The sequence below is a fragment of the Plasmodium yoelii genome, assembly GCF_900002385.2.
Source record: "Plasmodium yoelii strain 17X genome assembly, chromosome: 14".
In the NCBI taxonomy this organism is placed as follows: domain Eukaryota; phylum Apicomplexa; class Aconoidasida; order Haemosporida; family Plasmodiidae; genus Plasmodium; species Plasmodium yoelii.
In genome coordinates, this window is record NC_036186.2 from 2,017,527 (window position 1) to 2,043,174 (window position 25,648).

The 25,648-nt window shown below is 22.0% G+C and overlaps 5 protein-coding genes across 5 annotated transcripts; 2 read left to right on the top strand and 3 right to left on the bottom strand.

Annotated features, from left to right (window-relative positions):
• Window positions 1–482: 482 nt before the first annotated feature.
• Window positions 483–10,031, top strand: PY17X_1451200 (uncharacterized protein; the record flags this gene model as incomplete). The annotated part of the gene is made up of 1 exon (XM_718857.2): window positions 483–10,031. The coding sequence occupies one exon, from the start codon at window positions 483–485 to the stop codon at window positions 10,029–10,031; it is 9,549 nt and encodes a 3,182-aa protein (XP_723950.2).
• Window positions 10,032–11,062: 1,031 nt separating this feature from the next.
• On the top strand, window positions 11,063–16,450 carry PY17X_1451300 (uncharacterized protein; the record flags this gene model as incomplete). Its single annotated transcript, XM_718856.3, has 1 exon — window positions 11,063–16,450. The coding sequence occupies one exon, from the start codon at window positions 11,063–11,065 to the stop codon at window positions 16,448–16,450; it is 5,388 nt and encodes a 1,795-aa protein (XP_723949.3).
• A 100-nt stretch (window positions 16,451–16,550) lies between these two features.
• PY17X_1451400 (DNA polymerase epsilon subunit B, putative) lies at window positions 16,551–18,578 on the bottom strand (the record flags this gene model as incomplete). The annotated part of the gene is made up of 2 exons (XM_721708.1): window positions 16,551–17,457; window positions 17,614–18,578. 2 exons carry the CDS (start codon window positions 18,576–18,578, stop codon window positions 16,551–16,553), a joined length of 1,872 nt encoding a protein of 623 aa, XP_726801.1.
• Window positions 18,579–19,843: 1,265 nt separating this feature from the next.
• On the bottom strand, window positions 19,844–22,275 carry PY17X_1451500 (microgamete surface protein MiGS; the record flags this gene model as incomplete). The annotated part of the gene is made up of 6 exons (XM_022957657.1): window positions 19,844–19,951; window positions 20,109–20,293; window positions 20,460–20,569; window positions 20,657–20,704; window positions 20,803–20,971; window positions 21,111–22,275. 6 exons carry the CDS (start codon window positions 22,273–22,275, stop codon window positions 19,844–19,846), a joined length of 1,785 nt encoding a protein of 594 aa, XP_022813011.1.
• Window positions 22,276–23,590: 1,315 nt separating this feature from the next.
• PY17X_1451600 (conserved Plasmodium protein, unknown function) lies at window positions 23,591–24,658 on the bottom strand (the record flags this gene model as incomplete). The annotated part of the gene is made up of 1 exon (XM_721710.1): window positions 23,591–24,658. One exon carries the CDS (start codon window positions 24,656–24,658, stop codon window positions 23,591–23,593), a length of 1,068 nt encoding a protein of 355 aa, XP_726803.1.
• Window positions 24,659–25,648: the final 990 nt, after the last annotated feature.

Below are 25,648 nucleotides of genomic sequence, written 5' to 3' on the forward strand. Positions count from 1 at the left end.
AATTTTGTGCATATTGTTCATAAATTGGCATATATATATATAGCAACATAATTTTAAGTGAAATATTTCAAGAAAAATTTATAATACTTTTTTAAAATAAAATAACTGATGATTAATTTTTTACAGAATATACATTTTTACTACTATTTGTTTTATTCATCCCATAATAACCTTCTTTGCTTTGCTTTGCCTTGCCTTTATTTTATTTTTTTTATTTTATTTTTTTATTTTTTTGTATAAACATTGTTTCTGTTTAAGTTATACCATCACTATAATTACAAATATATACATATATATATATTCATTTATTTTACTTATTTAAGCAAATAATAGGTTACTTTTGTTCAGTCATTATAATTTCCTATAATAAAATGCTGAGAAATATAAATGAAGGTATTTTGTTTTTCTTCGCAGTATTGTGAATATAAAAAAAAATCATTAAAAAACAAAAAAAAGAGCGAAGAAAAATAAGAAGGGACAAAATGGATTTAACTGATTCTTTTCTAAATATAGAAAATAATGATTTTAAAAAAAAAGAGAATGCATATATATATTTAAATGAAAATGGGGGAAATATAACCCTAAATAATATGAACAAGTCAGGTCAAGAATTTACTGAAAAAAAAAAAAGCAATAATTTGGGGATAAATCAGGAAAAATTGTTGCTAAAAATATTAAAAAATAATGAATTGATATGGAAACAGAAAGAAGATAAAAACACATTTTTAAACAAACAAAACTCAATTAATAGTAATGATCAAAATAATAAAACAAAACATAATGATATAAATATGCACATGTGTAATGGCTATTTACCTGCACATGTTAAGGAAAATGAAAATGTATTTTTAAAAACCTCTTATGAGCTTTATAATATGATAAAATATCAAAATATAGATAAATACTACAAAACGGATAATTTAATAAATTTTTATAATGATCAAAATGTACTAAATTATAAAAAAATAAAGAGAAAAAATAAAAATGAAAATAAAAATGAAAATAAAAATGAAAATAATGATTATATAGACAAAAATAATATACATTCTAACGATTTAGAATCGAATATTCTAAGTTTCGAGTCAAATAACTTTTCTTCAGATTATTTATTAGACAAATTTAATAATAAGTTAGTAAATAATTACATTAACATTCATAATACAGATTATATAGAAATTCAAGATATATTCAATGAAAATAAATTAAATTATGTTAAAAATAAAAATTTATGTTTTTATAAAAATGTAGATTTAAAAAAATTTAGAAAAAATGAAAATAATTATATGAATGAATTTATGAATATACCAAAAAAAAAAAATAACATTTATTCACACCATTTAAAAGAAAATAAAATTCGTTCCAAAAATGAAATAAATAATAGTCCCAACACTGATAAAGTAGAAAAAAATATAAACAATATAAACAATATAAACAATATAAATAATAACACAAATAATAATAATGTTCATGAGTATGTTCCCAATAATTTAAATGACGAATTTATTGAAGAAAAAAAATTGGATAAAAATAAATTTAACGAATATAAAAATAATACTAATGATAATATATTAGATTTTGATATAGATAAAGAATTTCATTTTAATGATAATAGTTTGGGAGATAAACATCATAAAAACGAAAACGAAGAAATCCCATTTATATTCAATGAAAATGATAAAAATAAAACTGAAATATTAGAAGATGATCTTATATTTTCTGAACACAATAGCAGCAAATTTAGTGACAAAAATGACAGTTTGATGGGTCTTCTAAATGATTACAATGATCAAGAAATAGGGGACGAACAAGGCCAACAAATTGGAATCACATTTGACAATGCAGATGTAGATGTGGATGCAAATGTGGATGCAAATGTGGATGCAGATGTGGATGCAAATGTGGATGCAGATGTGGATGCAAATGTGGATGCAGATGTAGATGCAAATGTAGATGCAGATGAAGACGATTTTCTAGATATAGAATTCTTTGACCAAAAGGAAAACATAACTGACCCTAAAAATGGGGATGAAATATTTGACCCTAAAAATGGGGATGAAATGTTTGACCCTAAAAATGGGGATGAAGTATTTGACCTTAAAAATGATGAAATTTTTGGCCTTAAAAATGGGGATGAAGTGTTTGACCCTAAAAATGGCGAAAAATTTTCTGAACAACTCAGCGACTTTTTCTTTGATGATGAACAAAAAGAAAAATCCAATTTAGAAGATGAATATTGCAAAAATGATGATGATAAGTATATATCAAACTGTGAATTGAATAAAAATAATATGAACGATATTGAAGAGAGCAATATAAATGGGGATAAATATGATGTAGAAAATACAAACAATGTTCATTCGCAAATAAATGAAGAACATGAAATTATAAAAGATTTCGATTTAAACAAAGAAAAAACAGATTTTTATAATTCCGTTGTCTATTCATATGATAATAATTATCAGAATAAAAATAATTATACACATCTAAAAGAAAATGATAATGAACATAATATTTTTAAAAATATATATAAAGAGTATTATCATAATATAAATGACAATAACTTAAAAAATGAAATTGAACTGTTTGGAAATCATATAATAAATAATAGTTATATATTCATGGTCTTAAATTATAAATACATAAAAAATTATAATTATAATGATTCAATATATTTATTTAATAGTGATGATTATATAAATTATCTTTTTAAAAATAAAAATTTGGATAAAAATATTTTACAAAATGAAAATATAATTCAAGAGATTTTTGGAACTAATGATGATAAATATTCACAAAGAAATAATAAATTAAAAAAAAAAATAAAAAATAAATCAAATTTAAAGAATATGGAAAATATATATCACAATCCTTTATATTATGATACAAATTTGGTGAAAAATATAAATTCTTCTCATATATTTATAAATAAAAATAATAATATAATTCATAATGAAAATAATTTAAGAAACCCTTGTGATATAGATAATGATTCTAATTTCGTTAATAAATTAAATAAGAATGTTGTGATTGATACAAATAGACATATAAATAATTCCAACATTATCAAAGATAGTCAAAATATAGATCATAATAATGCAAACAATATTTTAGATTTGAATAAAAATAAAATAATTTCTAACATTATTAAAGCTAATTATACTCATGAAGAAAATGATGATGAATCTTCTGAACATTTTAACGAAAAATATCAACATACATATCATTATGTAAATAATAATAATAATAATATATTATTAAAAAAAAAAAAAAAAAATGAAATGTTTTATATGGATATGAATACATATCATGATAATATAAATAGACAAAAAGAATCCAAAATACATTTAGGAAATTTTACTAAAATTATTGATGAATTTAAAATGGAAAATATTCAATATAATGAAAATTATATTTTTGATAAATTAAATGAGAAACTATTGAATGAAGTCGAAAAAAATTATTATATTTCATATATGTTAAGAAATATTTTTTTAAAAAAAAAAAAATATTCAGATATTCTTTTAAAATGTTTAATATATAAACCTGATGATTATCAAAATGTAGGAACAATAAATTTGCATAATAATATTTTAGATAAAAAAGAAGAATGTTATAAAAAAAATTATAATTTATCTAATTTTGGTGAACAAGGAGGGGGGGTTTTAACAACTTTCGAAAAAATGAAAAAAATAAATAAGAGCATTGATTTTGATGATAGTTATTTTATTAACAACAAAAAAGACAGATTAGAATGTGCTGAAAATATTTTAAAAAAAACAAAAAATATTATATTTTTCTCACATTTAAAATTAGATAATTATTATAAAAAAAATAATCCACATGAAATTGAAAATATGATTCTGTCATATAATAATGTATATGTCAATACACAAATGACAAACGATTATTATTACAGTTTTGAGGTATCCAATAAAAAAGGAGTAATAGCCTTTTCGAGATTTCATAAGCTAGATTTTAGAACAGGCATACACAAATATTATCACGAATATAAAAAGTCAAAAATGATATTAAATGATGAAGATTTCGGAAAGATTGACGAGATTGGCGAGGCTGACGGGGCTGACGGGGCTAACGGGGCAGTGTCGTGGGGGTGGAAAAATATAGAAAAACAATATTTGGCACAAAAAGATGAAAAAATGGTAATCTCTTCATATTGGAATTATGTTATCCCTGAAATCGTGAAAACACATTCTTATTTTAATTACCCAATAACTAAATTTTTTAAATTGGGAAATCGACAAAGTATTAAAAATAGCAAACATCTTAGTATAGATAAATATGAAAATACAAATAAATATTTTAGTGGAAATAATAAACATTATTATATCAGAAAAAGTTATAAAAATATTGTAAACATTTTGAATGATGAGAATTTTAATTTTGATATCCACATTTTAGATGCATGGATAATTGAAAAAGCATATGACCATTCTATGCTTGATGAAGATGATGGAAATGAAAATATAAATGTTGAAAATAATAAAACAGATACTTATGCTTCTTTTTTTTATAACAATTCATGTTTATTATTAAATGATGATAGCCCATTAATAATTTTAGAATACATTGAAAAGGACCCACTTATTATGTTAAAATTAGGTATGAATAGCAAAATAAATCATTATTTTACAACAAAAGATGATGAAAATTTATATTCTCTTGAATATAAAAATAAATTAAAAAAATATATAGAACCATTTGGTGAAATTAATGTTATAAAAGATTCTATTAATTATTTTGGTGTTCCTATTAAAATTAAAAAACAAAATCAAAAACTTACATTTATTGAAAATGAATTGTATAAAGCATTACTATTTACATTTCCTGTATATTCTATGTATAAAGAAAATCAGGACAATTTCATATTTGGCAAATCGTCACAACCAATAAATGAACATCTTATTGATGCAAACGATTTTCAAAAGGATGCCATATTTAGCGGGGTGGAAAATGCGGAAAATGGAAGAGATGTAGAAAATGCGGAAAATGTGGAAAATGTAGAAAATGCGGAAAATGTGGAAAATGTAGAAAATTCGGAAAATGGAAGGGGCGTAGAAAACGCCACATCTAACACACCCGATAGTAACGAAAAAGATAACTCTAACATGTTTTATAATACCGACTTCCTGCTTATAAGAAATATATCAAAGAATGAAAAAAAGTATTATATAAAGCCGTTTTATGTTGATATAAAAATGTGTAAAAATATAAAAGAAAACAGTGAAACCCCAAATTACATAAAAAATAATACAAACAATTTGAGTAGTCATAATTATCAAAATGAAAACCAAATAAATAAATATGATCAATATAAAACAAACAATCATAATAAAAATTATTTAACCCATTTTGAAGAAATCGAAAATGTGGGGGAATACAATTCCAATCATATATATGACGAAAATGTAGAGGAATACAAAGAAGGAAATGAAAAATATTTAAATATAAATTATACAAATTGTATATTTTATAATGTTGGTTTTTTAGATATGCATGTAAGCACATATAATCCGTTATATAAAAAATATATAGATGAAAAAAGAAATTATATAAGAAGCTGGTTAATAAAATTAATAATAAAACATCAAATAAAAGATAGTAAAAAAATAAAAGAAATATTAAAAACCAAATTAAATACATTTATAAATGATAAAGATATTAATGCAATTATAAAATCTGTTGATATAAATTTTATTTTAAGTAAAGAATATAGAGATGATAGAAATAACAAAAATTCATATAAACCAAAAAATGTTTGTATATTAGAATGTATTTACCATTTTATACAATTATATAAATATGAAGGAATTAATTTTAAAAATATTTTAGAGAATCATGAAAAATTAAATAAAATTATTTTACTTTTAAATATAGAAAAAGAAAGAGCTAATAATAACATTATTAATATTAAAAAAAAAATGAAAATTATTTATGATAAATATTGTTATAAATATGAAGCCAAATCTATACAATTTTCTTTAAATAAAGAAGATATATATATTGATATGATAGACAATTATAATTATGTTGGTTCTCATTTTTATGATAAAAATTTTATTAATTATTTTTTATATATTAAATATCTTATATCTTGTTCTCCATGGATTATATTAAAAGATTACTCAAACAATTTCTCTACTTCAAAATATAACAATAATAGTGCAAAACAAGAAATCGGACGAAAACAAAAAACGATAAATAATAAAAAATATGATTCTGTGAATAAAAACAAAAACAAAAACAAAAACAAACTTAAAAATACACAACAAAAATTAAAAATCCGAAAAAATAAATATCAATTTTATTATGATCAAAAAGATAATGATACTACTTCTAGTGCAACTAGCAATGATAATGATCAAATTGATACAATTTATAGTGATGATAATTTTGAAGAATATCATAATAAATATTTGAAAGAAAAAAAAAAAAATAGTTTAAATCAATATAAAAAGGGGAAAACCCTGACCAAACAAGATAGCGACATTTTTGAAATGATTGGCGAAGAAAATAAGGAAGAAAAATATCATAAAAAAAAAAAAAAAATAAATAATAAAATAAATAAAAAAAAAAACAATTTCAGCGATTTTAGTAACTTTAGTTTTAGCGAAGAAGATAATAATGAAAGTGTTGACGACGATGATGATGATAAACATAGTAATAGTTCAAATGATGAAAAAAGGAAAAAAAAAAAAAATAAAAATGATCAAGATAATAAAAAAAAAAACAAAAAAAACTATTCCTATGCATTTTACCTATTTAATCATATTATACATAACGAAAAAATACAACAAAAAAATGGAAATAAAAAAGAATATATAGACAATAGCAATTACAATGATGTAACAAATTATAAAAATAATGTTTATCCAAAAAAACAAAAATATCAACAAAACTTAAAATATAAAGGAAGAAATTCTGTACAGAATCATTTATTTCAAAAAAATGAAGCAAAAAAAAAAGGATACACAAATTTTGCAAAAGATAATAAAGGATATACTTTTCATGGAAAAGGAAAATATAATTTTAGTTATTTTAATGCTAATAAACGTATGAGTAAGGGTAGAGATGAATTAAAAAACGAATCTCAAATGGAAAATACAAAAAAAAATCAATATAATGAATTATCTGGAATCGAAGAGTTTGATGAAGAAGAAATAAATAAATATGATCAAGATGTAAATAAAAAAGATAAAGGAAAAAAAAAATATATGAAATATTTGGAAAATTATAAAAATTTAAAAAATAAAAAAATTAGAGAAACACAAAATTATACTGATGAGTTTAATAATAAAGAAATTACACAAAACATTAATTTTATAAATATGTATAGAGTTATAGAATATTTAAGTGGAAAAGATATTATTAACATTCTTTTAAGTGTTGGGTTTAGTATGTTAAATATTAAAAAAATGAATAAAAATGACCAAATAAATAAATTAAAGAAATATATCGAAAATGGAACTATAACCAATCAAAATAAAATTATATATATTACAATAATTAAAAAAATTATTTTAGAGCAATTTAAAAATTTACATTTCCCAGTATATTTAAAATATAATAATAACGTTTTATATTTGAGTGAAAAAAGAATAACGAATTTCTCTAACAACGCTGATTCAAATAAATTAGCTGCCACTAACACTAACAATAATAATCGTAATAGTGGCAATACTGTTACACATTCTGGAGATATAACCATTAAGCGAACCAAAAAAGTAGAAAAGAATAGAGTTAAACTAATTAAACATTTTTTTAAAGAATCAATTAATGATGATTCTGCATGCACATCTGACATGGGGACATCTTCGGGTTCAGATTCACAATTAGGAGGTGGTTTACATGATAAAGAAATTGGAAAAAAAAAAAAAAATGAATTTTTTGATGATGAAGATGAAGAAGAAGAAAAAAAACAATTAGAAATTATAAGAGAAATGCAAGCAAAAAATAATAATATAGAAGATAATGAAAATAATTATAAATTAATTCATTGTCTAAAATGGACTCGAATATATATTAGAAAACGTGACAATTCTTTAAGTGTTTATGAATTTGGTGAATCTGGAGAAAATTATGGAAATATAGATGCAAATTTAAGAGTAGATAATTATGAAAATAACTACAAAGAAGGTGGTGAAATAAATATTAACAAAAATTATAAATTTGAAATGATGAAAAAAAGAAAAGAAGTTTTATTAAAAAATTCATTTAAAGGTGTTGAAAAATATATTAACAGTGAAAATAATTATATTGAAAATGTACAAACTTTATATATTTATGGAAAAAAAAATATTGAAACTTTTTTAAAATGGAAACATTTTAGAACCCTAATAAAAAAATATTTTACTCTTATGCAAAATAAAGAATCAGAACAAATAAATTTAGATGCAGGGGAAATTAACCAATTGAATCCAAAAAAAAATGAAGATGATTCATATACATATAATAATGATCAAGGAACTATTAACGATAATATATTATTTAACAATGAAATTGTTAAAAAAAGAAAATATAAAAAACATAAAAAAAAATTATTAGAAACTCCCGAAAGTTTTAAAACTATTATTAATATATTCCCAACTGTAGGAGATGACATAAAACATTGGAATACTGATAAAAAATATTCTGAACAAAATAATCTAAAAACAGAAAAAAAAAAATTAAAAGATAAATTTGCACATGCTAATGAATATACTAAAAATAAAGATACAAAAAAAAAAAACATATATGATTTATCTGGTGATAATAATGGAAAAATAATTAATAAAAAATTTATAAATACAAATTATTCTATAAATATCAAAAAAAATAATAAACGATATAGACAAAACACAACATTAAAACGTAAGGATAAAAATATATACAATAATAATGGAAAAGGAAATTTATCAATAAGCAAAAAAAGAAAAGGTGGAAAATCACAATCAAATCAAAAGACATATAATAATGCTACAAACCCTGAACAACAAAATACAAAATGGGAAATAAATGAAGAACATAATAATAAACAAATAGAAGATAATGAATATAATATGAACGAGTTTGGAAAAAAAAAAAAAAGTAATATTAAATATTTAGATGAAGAAGATGAAAATGAAAGAAAAAAAAAAAAAAGAAAAAAAGACAAATATTATAATGAAGATAAAAAAGGTAAACATATTAATAATGTTGATGAATATATAAATAAAGCTAATTCAACAACTGAAAAATATATTAGATGTTCTAGTATGGTATCAGAAAGTAGTATAAATTTAAATGCACACAATGATAATAAAAATGATGATAAATCAAGCCGACAAAAATTAAAAAAAGGAAATACATATAATAATATAAAAGAAATAATCGAAAATTTTAATGAAAAATTATTAACAATTATGAAAGATATATCACAAGTATTAAATTATAAAGCATTTTTAAATCAAGTTAACGAAACTTATGCACCTATGTATTATAGTGTTATAAAAAAACCAATGTATATAAATAAAATCATTTTCCGATGTAAAAAAAGAAAATATAATAATTTAAGCTTATTTATTGATGATGTATATTTAATAGTAACAAATTGTAAACTGTATAATACTCCCACTTCAGTTAGTGCATACTTACGTGAAATTGTTGATAATATGTTTCTTGATATAGTTAGTAAAATAAAAGGAGATGATAACTTACAAAATTATAATTCAATTTTAATAGACCACTTTTACAAAAATAAACATTTCAATAATACATGGGAAAGTATAAATATGGAACAAAATGATTTATTTAATAATTCAGAATTAAGTATTAACAAAACAAATGATTTATCAATTAATAATATACAACAAGAAAATTTATCAAGTAGTTTTATACCCTCAATTGATGCGAGCAGAAATTACAATAATACTATGGATACTGATTTTAATTTAAATACTATATCTGCAAATTTTAATAGTAGTAATTTTCACAATATGGAGTCTGATACAAGTATGAACAAATTGAAAGATGAACATGATAATACTAAGGAATAGGAACAATTAATAAATAAAAAATAATAATTTATGCACACAATACGACATTTCTACATTAAAATTGCATAAACCTTTTGTTACAACTTATTGTTTACTGTGTTATATTCTTGAGGGGGGGGGGTATATAGTTTTTATTCTTTCTCTTTTAAAATGCGCATGTACATTGATTTTATATTTTTGTTGTTTATATATGTGTGTGTATGTATAATTTATCCGAATATGTGTAGATTTCTATATAGATATCCATATTTATACCAGTCATACACACATACTTACACATTTAGGTAGTTTTATTTTATAACAACTACCAATATTATTATATCATAACTATATTTTCCGTTTTTTTGTTTATATTTTCGAATAATTTTCATTTTGTGAAATATATATAAACATTTTTAATATGAAAAAAAAAAATATATATATTATATTTATGAACGTTCATATATTTTATGGCATTTTATTGAACTTTTTTAAATATTTTATTAACATATTTTGAAAAAAATTGGCTGTTCATAAAAAAAAAAAAAAAAAAAAAAAAAAACTCATAAAAATAATAACAATAAATCACACTTTTATAAAAAGGAAAAGTAACAATTTACTGCATATAACTAGGATATACAAATTATTGAATGTTCTTACAAAGAAAATGTATAAATATATCCAGTTAAGCATGTAGCATATAGCATATAACATATATTATTATGTAGCTATATTCTTATTAGGGAAAATGATTATTTGCTGAAATAAAATAAATACCAAAATAAACTTTGAAAATTAATCTACTAATTCTTTATTTTTTTGCTCTTTTAATTTTTATAAGCACACGCAGTTTTGATTATGAATTTTTTTTGTATTTTTTTTAAATGTGTAACTTGGTATCATTTTTACATAAATTTTTTAACACAGCTTTTTCGTAATTTCTTTATTTTATAAATATTAAGGATTATTTAAATGTGTGATTTATTTTATTTTCAATTCCTTGAGAGTACTACATATTTTATATATAAGTCACATTATTCCGCTAGTCTCGAATGTCTTACAACACAGTTAAAAGAACATACGAATGCTTGTATACGCATCAGAAAACACAAAAAAATAAAAAATGGAAAGATGGATACTGTGAAATATTAATTAGCTATGGTGTAACGAAAATATATTTATTAAATTCAAATAGGGTTTGTGTGGAAAGTTTTATTAGTAACATCACAGATTTTGGAAGCATAGAAGAAGAAATCGAACTATCCACCAATTTAGTACAATTTGTTGATATTTATAATTATGTTGAAAGTGAAATAACAAATGAAATTATAAATGATGAGTCTCGGAAAAGAGGAAGCGAATTTTCCAAGGAACATGATAATACACATAATAAAAAAATAAAAAAAAAACATGAGACTATCAATTTTAATAAAAATTATCAGATAGAAAGAGAAGAGATATTAAGACCAAAAGAAATATTAGTTCCATCTAAAAGAATAGATAAATATGCACATACTAATAAGAAATTTGAAGTACCTAGGAAAATAGAGCTAGCTAATGATAAAAGTGAAAAACGTGAAAAAAATGAATTAGAAAATATGCACAATAAAATAATGGAAAATGTAGAAACACAATTTAGTAATATAAATAAAGAAAGCTATAGTTCTTTGGATAAGAAAAATATGATAAGTATAACATATACAACCATTCATTTATTTAATAAAAAAAATACTACCAAATGGTATGATGGGTATATAGTTAATAAAGAGAATGAAATAGAACTATATAATTTTTTAGAAGAAAAATTATTTGTAAAAAAAAAAGAAAATATCACTTATGATGAATATATGTCATTTGGAACCTATATTGTTTATAATGACTTTTTAAATAAATCATCTAGTGGTAGTAACAACATTTTAGAAACCTCTAATTTTGTTAAAAAAAATAAATTTAATAAAAATCTTCATAATATATTAAAATGTGGGATATCCAAAAATAGTAGTATAAATGTGAAAAAAAATGATGAAAAGGAATTCAAAGAAAAAAATGAATATTATAAAAACAATGAAGATAATTTAGGGATAAAAAATAGAATTTTCTCAAATCCAAGAAAAAGAAATTTTGTTTTTTCTAAAGAAAATAACAATTATGATAACATTATATATGAAGAAAAAAATCAAAATAATTTAGAAAATTTTTCTGAGAAATATAACGAACAAATAAAAGACAGTTCTATAAATAAAAAAAATGGATCTATACATATTACGAATAAAAATGAATGTGAATTATATTTTTATACAAATTATGATTGTGATAAAGACGAAAAGAAAAAAAATACCAAAATGGTTTTTTTTTCTGGAAATAGAGAAAATTGTAATAAATATGAAGAAATAGTTAATATTGCCCAAGTTGTTAGTAAAAATCATTTTTCTCATGTTAATGTTTTTAATAACTCTATGAAAGTAAAATTAAATGGTGGGTTAATTAACTATGGTAATAAAGATAGAAACATTGAAAATGATAATAAATCTGAACAGTTAGACAATATAAATCGATTATCATCTTCTTTAGAAAATACAAAATGTTCTGATAATCCAAAAAAGGATTATAGCAATACTAATAGTGAAAAATATAATGATGGTTATGAGAAAAATACTTTTAATTTGGTGTCTAGCAATTATAATGAAAATGAAAGCGGAAAAAATGAAAGAGGAAAAAATGAAAGAGGAAAGAATAATAACCCAGTTTTAACTAAAAAGGATACATCCCTTCATGTGTTAGAAACGAAGACAGCTCTTGAAACAGATAAAAAGTTAGCTAATTTAATATCAGAACAAAATTTATATTGTGATATATACAAAATTAATAATATGTTTTCTTTTAGTAGTAATAATAATAGTTTTTGTATAAATGATTCTGAACATATTAATAGAAACAATTTATTTTTACCTGTTTATATAACTATTCCTAAAAAAAAAGAAGATATAAAAAACAAATTAAACGAATTACCATATTTTAAAATACCTAATTTTTTTGTTAATAAATTAGAATATATTTTATGTTTTATGAATGCTACACTATTTCAGATATATTATGAGATAACAAATAAATTTATATATATTTACGATAATTTAATATATGCATTAAAAGACAATATCTATAAAAATTCAAACTTAAAATCTGTGAATCAAAATATTAACACAAAAAACAAGAACCTTGATCCCGTTGGTAAAATGGCTGGCATATCTGCTTCTACTACTGCTACCACTTCTAGTACTACCACTACTAGTAGTAATATAACTAGCTCGAATTTGATGGGAGATTATAAAAAAAAAAGTTATAAAAATAACGCCGAGGATAATTATATACTATTATTGGAAAATGTCGAACTTGTGTACAGTTTGCAAGATGGAAACAGTAACAGATATAGTAAGGGAACATTTCTAAATACAAAAAGTGAAAAAAATACAGGGATAAAATATTTTTTAAAAAAAAATACGGATAATGGAATATTGATAGAAAAAAATGGAATAACACCTATTAAAAATAATATAAAAAAATATATAAATACCAATCATATAATTATAATAAAAAAAAATTGTGATTATGGAGAAAATAATGTATACAGTACAGATAAGGAGGAGTTACTTTTGTTTATTACTAAATGGAATGGATTTAAAAATAAATATTTGGAAATATTTCCCTTAAATTTTGAAACCTTTGTATATATATGTGAAATATTTGAAAAGGAAAAAAATGTATTAACATCAAAAGAATATCTTTATTTTTTAAAAAAATACAAATCCATAAATTTTCAGAAATGTCTATTTTTTATTAAACTGTCTGATCATTTAGATAATTTGAAACACCTTTTTTATTTTTACAAAAATATAGAAGAAGAAAATATATATTATAGTAAACAAAATATACATAAAAATATAAACTATATGAATCATAATGACAAGTTTGTAGATTATAATTTTGTTGGAAAACGAATGGGAATAAAAGATTGTATAGAAAAGTCTTATAATAATTTTATACCTTTAAATAATGTGAATATTGAATATAAAAATGAATTAATAAAAAATTTACAAAATAATAAAAAATTAAATAAAAAACAAAAGGAAATTATACAATCTGTAATAAACTGGTTTAAATATAAAAATGAAATATTAAAAAATATAGATGATCAAAATAAACAAATCGAACAAACAAATAGTTGCATATTAGTTAATGGAATATTTGGATCTGGGAAAAGTACATTAATATGTAACACAATTATGTATTTAGATAAAATATTAGGATATGAAGAAAAAAAAAAAAAAAAAAAAAAAGAATCAGCAAAAGAATCAGCAAAAGAATCAGCAAAAGAATCAGAAAAGGAATCAGAAAAGGAATCAGAAAAGGAATCAGAAAAAGGAGATACATATGATTCAAATTCTGGGTTATATCAAAATGGTATCCCAAAATATAAATCACTTTTTAACAAAATAAAACAAGAAGACAAATCTAAAAATAGTAAAAATGATAAAAAACAAAAAATAATACTAATGTGCAATACTAATTTTGCTGTTGACAATATACTTTTTAAATTGAAACGTGATTTTGAATTTTATGATTTTGCAAGAATAGGTACCATATCTGAAATCAACCCATTTTTAATAACAAACTTTATTAGCATAACTTCAAAAGAGGAAACAAATGCAGAAGAGATAAAAAAATATTTGGAAAATTTGGATACAAATGTTATAAAAAGCGACAATTTCAGAGATAACCAAACTGAAGGAAAAAATACAAACAATCCTAAAAATGACACAAACAATCCTAAAAATGACACAAAATTGACTGAACGGAATAACGATGATAACATATCCGATATAGGAAAAGGCAAAGAAGAACAATACGAAGCTTCTAAAGAACCCGAAAGTGACAGAAGTGGTAGAAGTGGCAGAAGTGGCAGAAGTATAAACGATTCGACCAAGACAAATGAAATACACAAAATAACAGATATAAATAAATTAATACAAGTATTAAAAAAAGAAAAAAAAAATTTGATTTTAAAAAATAAGTACAAAAATAAAAGAGTTATAGCAGGAACATGTAAAAGTTTATACATTTTTGAAAAATTAAATACAATTAAAGATAGTATTAATTATTTAATTGCTGATGAATGTACCCAAATAGACGAATTAACGCTCTTAAAATTTTTTATAAGATATTCTATAAAAAAAATTATTCTTATAGGAGATATTATGCAACTAGGATTTGTTATCAAAAGTAAAAGTGATTTGTGCCGTAGTTTATTTTCAAGGCTTATAGAAAATGAATTATTTATTAAATATTTTTTTATAAAACAATGTAAGAATGATATAGAAAATAAAGAAATTGTTGTAAATTATGATAAACCCAATTTAATAAATGTAAAAACTAATATTAGTGTAAATAGCTTAGTTGATCAAATAACCAAACTAACCGAATTTGAATATTCAAATTATAAAAATGAAATATATGAACACATGTTTAATATACACTATGAAAAATATGAACAAAATAATTTATATATTAATAAATTAATAATAATGAATAAACAATATCGATGTCATCCAGATATAAGCAACATATGTAGTCATCTTTTTTATAACAACTATATTAATAATGCAAAATGTACACAAAACAATAATATAATATATAATAAATATAATGCACATTTAAATTTTATACTTATAAGAAAAAAATATAAAGGAATACATTCAAATTCGTATTTTATTAATATATTAGAAGCCAATATTATTTTGAATATTTGTGAAAATATGATTTCTAATAAAATAAATCCAGACCAAATCGGAATTATTTCGTTATTTAGATATCAAGCTATTTATATTAAAAATAAAATGAAATTTTCAAAAAATTATGATATTTTAAAAAGGATAAAAGTTAGTACAGTAGATTCTTTTCAAGGTATAGAAAAAGATATTATTCTATTTTCTTGTGTTTTATCTTTTTTTTCTCATGCTCAAAAAAAATGTACAGGAAACAAAATAGAACAGGAAAAAAAAGAAACTAATGTACATCATCATAATGATGACAATAATGATGACAATAATGATGACAATAATGATGATAATAATAATGGTAATAATAATGGTGACAATAATGATGGTAATAATAATGGTAATAATAATGGTGACAATAATGATGGTAATAATTTTTTTTTGGAAAAAAATACATGCACACAAATTCAAAAGACACAAGAATGTACAGAACAACAATTATCTGTTGGTGATACCTTTGATTATTTTTGTGAAAATAAAAATCGAATAAATGTTGCATTAAGTAGATCTAAAAATCAATTAATAATTGTTGCTCACCAAGGATTTGTTCAAAAAAATAAAATTTGGAGTTATATAAAATCAAAATCGAAAATATATTATTATGATTGATATAAAGAAATGAATATCTAATTATTATTAATATCTGTATAATTATCTAGCTAAAATAGAATCACGATTCTACATCTAAGCTCGATTTTATTTGTCTTAGTTATACAGGAACAATGTATCGTTTTGCTTCATGTTGAAGAACGTTATATACAGTAAATGCTTTTTTTTTTGTAAATGACATATCTGAATTTGATATAATCGAATCACTAGTATTTTCTGATGCATAAGATATAAAACTGTTACATGTATTATCAGATATACATATAAAAGTTGGTAAAGGATATATAAATAAAAATGGAGAATATCGTTTTAATATTCGATTATCATGAGGTATTGGGTATATATGACTTTGACCTATAATAGTTGAAGTTAAAATATTTTGAAGATTCTGTTTATTATCATCTGTTGCATTTATAGAAGCACTCCAAATTAAATCATTTAATATATCGTGTCTGAAAAATATCATTTTTTTGTTAAAATGTCGGATTCGACATGGATTTGTTGCAAATATGATTCTGTCTTCACAAGGACAAAATGATTCTATATTTTCTTTAAATTTTTTAATATAATATGGAAGAATTGGTAATTTTGGTAAACTATTTTTACATGCACATGGATCATTTTTTCCAGGAATAAAAACTAAATAACAGTTTTGTAAAATTAATTTAAATTTCGATATTAATAAATATGATAATTTTTCAAACCCTTTTATATATAAATTGTTAAAATGCTTATTATAATCAAATTTTAAACTTATAAAATCACCCATTAATATAAACCCAACAGGCAATTCATTATCTGGATATGTATTTACATAAAGAGAAAACATCTTTTCTAAGATCTCAAAAGTATAGGGATTATCCAAATATATATCATGCATGATTATCCAGTTTTGGCTTTTGTCGTTATTTTTTACGATCAGCTCGTACTCGGTCATTCCAATTTTGTCCTTTTCAGTTTCGAAGCTGTAGAATAGGTCCCCTTCGTTTTTTTCGTCGTGGTAATTCCTGCGAAGGTGCGAAGGTGGGAAAGGCGGCATTGGCATTACACACATCACAATCACGTCATGCAATCACATCATAATTACACATCACAATCATAGTCACACATCATAACTACACACCACAATTACACAGCACGAGTGGGAGAATGCAAAATATAACCTTGGGGGGTGCATGATTTCGGTGGCATAAAATGTTTTATTTGCCAATTTGATTCGACCCTGAACTAGTATAACATGCCCAATACAATAGATTCCATGATTTATAACACATGACTTGTTAATAACTAATTTAACTTCGTTTCTAATACCTTGTATGACTAAATCACCATCTCTATTTAAGCCTAATATTCCAATAATATGCTGATGATCTGTATTTGTTAATTTTACAGCATCGACAGATGTAATAATAGTTTTGTCTTTAATATGTATTTCATTTATTGCATCAGACCAAAATAGAATTGATGGATGACCTTTTGTTTTTTTACTTAATATGTGATATTTTAAATCATAAAATTCTACATCTGCATTTGCATTTATATATTCATTATAATTTTCTATAGATTCTTTTTTTTTTTTTTTTAAAAATTGCATACGTTTTTCATCATAATAAAAATGACTCAAATCTAAAAATGTATTATAAATTTTTATTCCATCCTGATATTTATCTTTATATAATTTTATAGTTTCATGATATTTTTTTTCTTTATAATTTATTATAATATTTTCAATATCTTTAACAGTTAAATTATAGTTATATTCAAAATCTTCTTTATATATTTTTACTAAATAATATATAAGTTCTGAATCAAATTTTGTTATTTCAATAATCTTATCATTATCTTTACCTTCCTCAATTAGTTTATCTTCTTCTATATAACTATTTTCATAAATAACATTTAAGCAATCTACATCGACATGAATATTATGATCATATAAATATGAGTATAAAGATATATGACTTATCGACCCATTAAAAGCTAGGAATACCTGATCAATTATACTAGTTCCTTCATTTTTTATTTTTATAATATGTTCTTCAATATTCGTTAAATATAAATTTATATTTTTTATATCATGGCTTTTTATTACATCTTCAATGATTTTATCTTTTGTGAAATTATTCATTTTCCGATTTCTCAAATATCACAAAAATTGTTTTAATGCATAAAGAGTATCATATATATAACTATCTATATAACTATCCATATAACTATCTATATAACTATCTATATAACTATCCATATAACTATCTATATAACTATCCATATAACTATCTATATAACTATCTACATAACTATCTACATAACTATATATATAGTTTTTTTTACCTTTTTTCATATATACACATAATATTGTTAGTGTGTGATTCTGTGCATCGACAAATATATTTTTTCTCATTTATCCTGATACTTTTGTCTTTTATATTAGCTTGTTTTAAATTGCATTGTTCGCTATCCGCGCACACTAAAAAGGTAGGGAAATAAGAAAATCGAAATAAATATGCTTCCTTTATTCCTATCACTGCGTGTGCCTGGACCTCTTTAAGAGACGAAATGTAAAATATACAAAAATAGCGTTTTAACAAGCTTGCCAGTTTTAGGGATATACCTTTTTAAGTTACATATTATTTTTCAGTAAAAAAAAACCCTTTTCACAATTAAAAAAAAAAATTATATTTAAAAATCAATATCCTTAAAAAAAGCATTATTTTGTGAAAAAAATATAAATATACATTTTTTTCAATACACAAATTATTCCGTGTCATATACACATTATTTATATACCCATATTTTAAAATAATTTAAATGGTGAAAAAAAAAATTTTTATATTTTCTAAAACCTCAGTTTCTCTAATTTCATTTCAGTTTTCTAATTAATATATTGTTAATGTATATTAAAAAAAAAAAAAAAAAAAAACTATGTATTTCATAAATTTATCCCCAAAAAAAAAATTATAAATAAAAATGGATATATATAAAATCATATAAATTATTAAACTACGACATAAATTTAGATTTTATGTACACTGGCTTTATATAATTAAGTTCAGATAAAAATATAAAAATGGGAAAAGTAATACTAGTATAATTCGCATATCTTTGATTCTTTTCATTTTAATAATTTGATCTGAAAAATAATTAAAAAAGTTTGTGTGTGTATATATATTTGACAAATTCGAGAATAACATCTTTGAAACCCTAAATTGTTATTTTACATTTTGCAAGTATTACCACTCTCATATTTTATATATCCGTTACGATATTCTCCATGGGGTTTTATTTATGCACACATTTTCACACACTTAAATATTTTTTTTTTTTTTTTTTTTTTTTTGAATTAAAAGTGTTAATTAGATAATTTTAAGTATATGCTTTTCAATTTTATTTAATTTATAAAAGGTAAAAAATACTTCCAATAATAGATCCTGAAACAGCAACACCAGAGACTGCTAAAATGGCTGTTTTATTTTTTTCGTAAAAACCTTTATCTTCACCGTCCTTTCAAAAATAAAAAATAACAAAATAAAAAATAAAAAATAACAATAATAATGATGACATTGGTAGTGTTAGTGACAGTGGCAGTGGCAATAAGTATACAGATTTATAACACGTTTGAAACGAATTTTTGTGTATACATTTTTATTTCTATACTTACCTCTGGTACTATAACTTCGCCTGGTCTTTTATCTTCACCTGGAACTACAATGACATCACCTGGCCCTTTATCTTTGGCTGGGAGATCAACAACTTCGGTTGGTTCTTTAGGTACTACTGGTGGTTTGACAGAAGAATCTTGTGGTGAGAATGCGTTTTTAGTTTGGCATGCAGATTGGGCAATACCTGAAATTAAAGAATTGTATAAGAACAATCATTTACAAACTTATTCTCGTCTATCAAGCATACAAACCCTCACATAAACATAAACATAAACATAAACATAAACATAAACATAAACATATACGTATAAACGCTCGCATATACATATACGTATGCATGCATGTATAACCTAATTTCTTTTGTTCGTTGTCAAATATTATATATTTGCTCAAGAAAAATGGGACTCCAAGTTTTTCATTGCTTTCAGCATGTTTTACTAAAATTTTGTAATTTTTATCTCTGCAAAAAATATGAACAAAATGTGGGTAAAACGCCTTATTTTTTTATTTAGTTACTTATTTATCTATTTTGGCTAGTCAAAATTACCCGTCATTTATTATATAATCTTGGGGTTGGACCACCACTTTGTTTTCACTGAAAAATGGCAAATACACAAATAGTGAAGCATATGCAGTTTTGGTAATATATGCATATATTTTTTTTTTTTTTTTTTTTTTTTTTTTTTTTTTTACTTGAAATAAAATTCTATGGCTGGGAAAGATGCTACTTGCTCACTTTCCATTTGGAATGTTCCAGAATTTTCAACTTGTTTACATTTGTCATTTAAATCTTTACATATTTTATTAATTTTTTCTGTAAGTTTAGCTGAAATTTCTCTGGGTAGCGATATAAAGTAGTCATCTAAAAAGGAAAGATGGTAATAAGGAAAGATGATGAGGAAAAATATAAGGCAAAAAAAATACTGAATTTTCCAATATATATACATGACTACACTTTAACCGAACCAAACTCATATTCACATAAGAAATATATAAATTACATGTATCAAGGATAAAATCTTTGTTAACTTCATGTTCTGAGCTATCATCAGTTACGTTCACATTTATTTTTGTCACTTTTACTTTGTATAATTCATTTGTAGATTCGGAATAGTCTACCCAAATTAAACCATCTGAATCATCTCCAATAGATAATAATGTGTTTCTATAAGATGTGTCTACAGAATCATCACTATCTTCTGGGCCTTTTACTTTTTTTGGAGGCACACCAGGTTTTAATGCTAATTTGTCATATCCTCCAAATGAAATAAACCCACCCCCATCAATTAAGCATACACCAAATATATTTTTTTTTGATTCGGAATTTGAAATAAAAGAATTTAAAATAGATGAATATTTCTTATCAGCTTTATAATCATTAGTTAATCCAATAATACCAGATGTATTTTCATTAATATTTAAATTTTCATTTTCTGTTATACATCCAAAATAATTATATGTAACTTTTTTTTCCTTACTAATTAAAAAGGAATCATTAAAATAGAACCCTTTAATTTTATCACTATCAACTTTATTATCAAATGGACATACAGATGCATTTTTATCTACACCTGGATTACTCATATTTAAAAAATTCATTTTATTTACATAATCACAAAATTTGCTTTTACAACTTTTTTTTCTCAAAACATATCCATTTAATAATTTAAAATATTCTTCTAAAATTAAACACTTATTACTTCCTAAAATTTCAGTACATGTTTCATCTTTACAATCAACATATTTCAAATCTGTAGATTTCGATAAATCATATCCTAATGTTTCTGTATCTGGAGAGGGTTTCTTTTCATCATAGCAATAAAATGCAGTAGAAGAATTTGCAATAGTTAAAACTAAATCAATAACAGTCTTATCTGAACCTATTGCTAATGGTATGCTCCATCTAAAATTTTTTTCATTTAATTTGAGACTATAAAATGTATTATCATCTTCTTCATCTTCTCGTACATGTAAGAAAGAACTATTGATTCTATTATTTTTACTTTCGATGTTTCTTAATGTTTTAGTTTTTCCATTCATACAGCCAATACATTGAGAATTATTTGTTTTCAAATTGCTGTGAGATTGTACGGAATAGCAATTTGTTTTGAATAAGTTCAAAAGAAGGAAAACGCAATGGACGATTACTAAATATTTTTGAGACATTTTGTATATTGCTTATTCAGAAGATGTATATATGTATTACGTATCTATATGTATCTATATGTATTACGTATCTATATGTATCTATATGTATTACGTATCTATACTGTATCACGTATCTATACTGTATCACGTATCTATACTGTATCACGTATCTATACTGTATCACGTATCTATACTGTATCACGTATCTATACTGTATCACGTATCTATACTGTATCACGTATCTATACTGTATCACGTATCTATACTGTATTACGTATCTATAGCTAAGCCCATATAACTGTGTGTGCTTATATATTGAGCACGAAAAACAACAACAACAACAAAAAAAAAAAAAATAAAATAAAAGTGAATTGCACTTTTGTTTTAGATATTCTTTTTAATCATGATATAGTGAAGTCAGTAGAATTGGAAAGGCATAGATGAAAAAAGTTATAGAATCCAAAAGATGTGAAAAAAAATATAAAAGTTGAAAAATTATTAATATCAATAATAAATATAGAAATGAAAATAGGCTTATTGAATTATATTTATATAAATATTTTATTTAAACATAAAAAAAATTAACATAATAAAAAATTAGCATAAAAATTAGCATAAAAATTAACGTAATAAAAAATTAGCATAAAAATTAACATAATAATAAATGAGCATAAAAATGAACATAATAAAGAGCATGATAAATATTTTTTTTCGTCAATGTTATCGCTATATTTCTTTCAATTCGCGATAAGAATATTATTTAATTTTAAAATTAAATAAAAAAAATTATAAATATCTTGTAATAGTACTAGCTATTATTCTCATATAAAAAAAAAGACACACCTTAACTAAAGAGAATAAATAAATAAATAAGTATCTAATATGTGTGCATATTCCAAATTATCATAATTATCGCGAGAATCGTATGCTAATACTGCATAAGGATTTAGACTGTATGCAAAAATGGAAGCATATTTAAGGCACTATTTTTTAATTTTTTAATTTTTTATTTTTAATTTTAATTTTAATTTTTTTTTTTTTTTTTTTAATAATCACAATTAGCTAGTTAATATAGATACTTAAATGGCACTTTTTAATCGTGAAATAATGCAAAAAAAAACACGATAAAAAACACGATAAAAAACACGATAAAAAATGCTATTTTTAGGAACACACACACATATTAGTACATACTTGCGGTGATTTTTTTCCAATATAAAAAAATGCCGCTTGAGTGAAAATCAAGCGCATTAGTCATGTTACTCCATTATTATTATCTCCATTATTATCTCCATTATTATCTCTATTATTCTCTCTTATTTTTGAGCGAAAATTAGTAGCGACGCGAATTATAATAGTTATTAACCCGATATTTATTAGAAAATCCTGTCTCGCTCTGTTTTCTCGATTTATTATATTTATCTTTTAATGCCATATTTGCATTAATAAGATCTGTTATAATTTCATTTTTAGAGAACTCTGTAGGAATACCTCCCCTTTCTATAACATCATCTACAATTTTTATTTTTTTTACGGGAGTAATTAAATTATTATATGAACTTTTATTAAATATAATTTGCTCATATTGAAACGATAAAATATCATAAATATTTATAGGTATATATATATTATTTTTAACTTGAATTATTTTTTTAATTATATTTTGAATTTCTTTTGAATATATATTAACAAGAGGTGATGTAAACATTGTTTGTATTGTTAGCATATTATTTAAAAATAAATAATAATATCTTAATTCATATTCATTATTATATTTTTCTAATACTTTTGTTAATAAATTTTCTTTTTCTTCATTTATTTTTTCCATTATTATTATATCGTTATTCTTAAATTTAATTTTATTGGAATCTAAAATTGTTTTAATATCATTTTTATTCATATTATCGATTGGCTTATTTGGGTAATTAGTTAGATTATATATTTCTATTAAATTTTTATTTATCGTTTTCAAATGTTTACTCTCTTTATTTTTATTATTCTCGCACTTTGATATAACTCGGTTTTGCCCACTTTGACAATTTTTCCCACTTTTTCCATTTTTCCCATTTTCATATATAAGACATAGCAAATCTGAACAAATTTCGTGAAGGAAATCTATTCTCTTTTCATTCTCAGTTGAATATGTTTTATTATTTATAATATAATTTCTACTTTTACAAAAGTTTGTAAATATTTCGTTAAAATTAGTGTTTTCAATTATTGTACATGTATTATCTAACTCATTTATATCTCGACTTATTTTATTTAAAACATCAAAATAGTAGTAGTCATCTATAAATAGCAAAATATCATATTTAACAATTTCATTTCTTTTTCGAGAAAATATTTCATAATATATGGTGGTTAATAATTCGTGTACTACATCTAAGGAGGTTATCATTTTTGATATATTTTGATATATTTTGATATAATTTATTTACCTTTTATTTTTTTTATTTATCTTTTATTTTTTTTATCGTTCTATGTATATAACACCAATATTACGGATCATATCTATACTCTTCCCTATTTTTACAATAATCTAATTTTGCATATAAATAAACACTATCTATGTGTGTATATGCACAAGTATGCATGCATATACATATGTATATATTTCCTTTACATAAAAGATGAAAAAATATCAAATTAATTGACATGTAAAAAATGAGATATTATATAAGAATCTATATTTTACCAAATATTAGTCATAGTATTTTATTTTAATTAAGTTATCCCTTGTTAAGAATATTTAATAACATATTTAATTATTTAAAAAAAATAATATTTCATTTAGGTTTTTTTTTTGTTAGCATTCCATACATTTGTTAACGAAATGAACAAAATGTATAAACATAAAAAAACAAAATTTTTAAAAATATTATAAATACATGTAATTTATTTATATATATATATAAAATGAACAAATTATAAAAAGTAGTTGTTTTATAATTCCGAAATTGTTTAATATATGGTTTATAAATAATTTTATATATAATAGTTTATTTTGCTAACTGTCATATTTTTTTTTTTTTTTTTTTATAAATATATATTAGCATAAATAAAATTCATTTTAATTTGAAAATTATTTTCTCCATTTTATTCTATGTTAGTAGAAACAAAATGGCTAAATAAGTTTAATCATATATTGTTGCATCATTTTTTTATGATAGGTTTTTACAATTTTACATTTTTTATAAAAAGGTGTATAAATAAATCAGTGTCACAAGACAGTGTGCTTAGTATAAGCTCCAAAATAAAAAAATATAAAATATAAAAATGTTAAAAATATAAAAAATATATAAAAAAATTAAATTTTTTTTAAAAAAATTGACAAAGTGTAAAAACAAAAAAATAATAAAACACATTAATTTACATTTTACATAAGAGA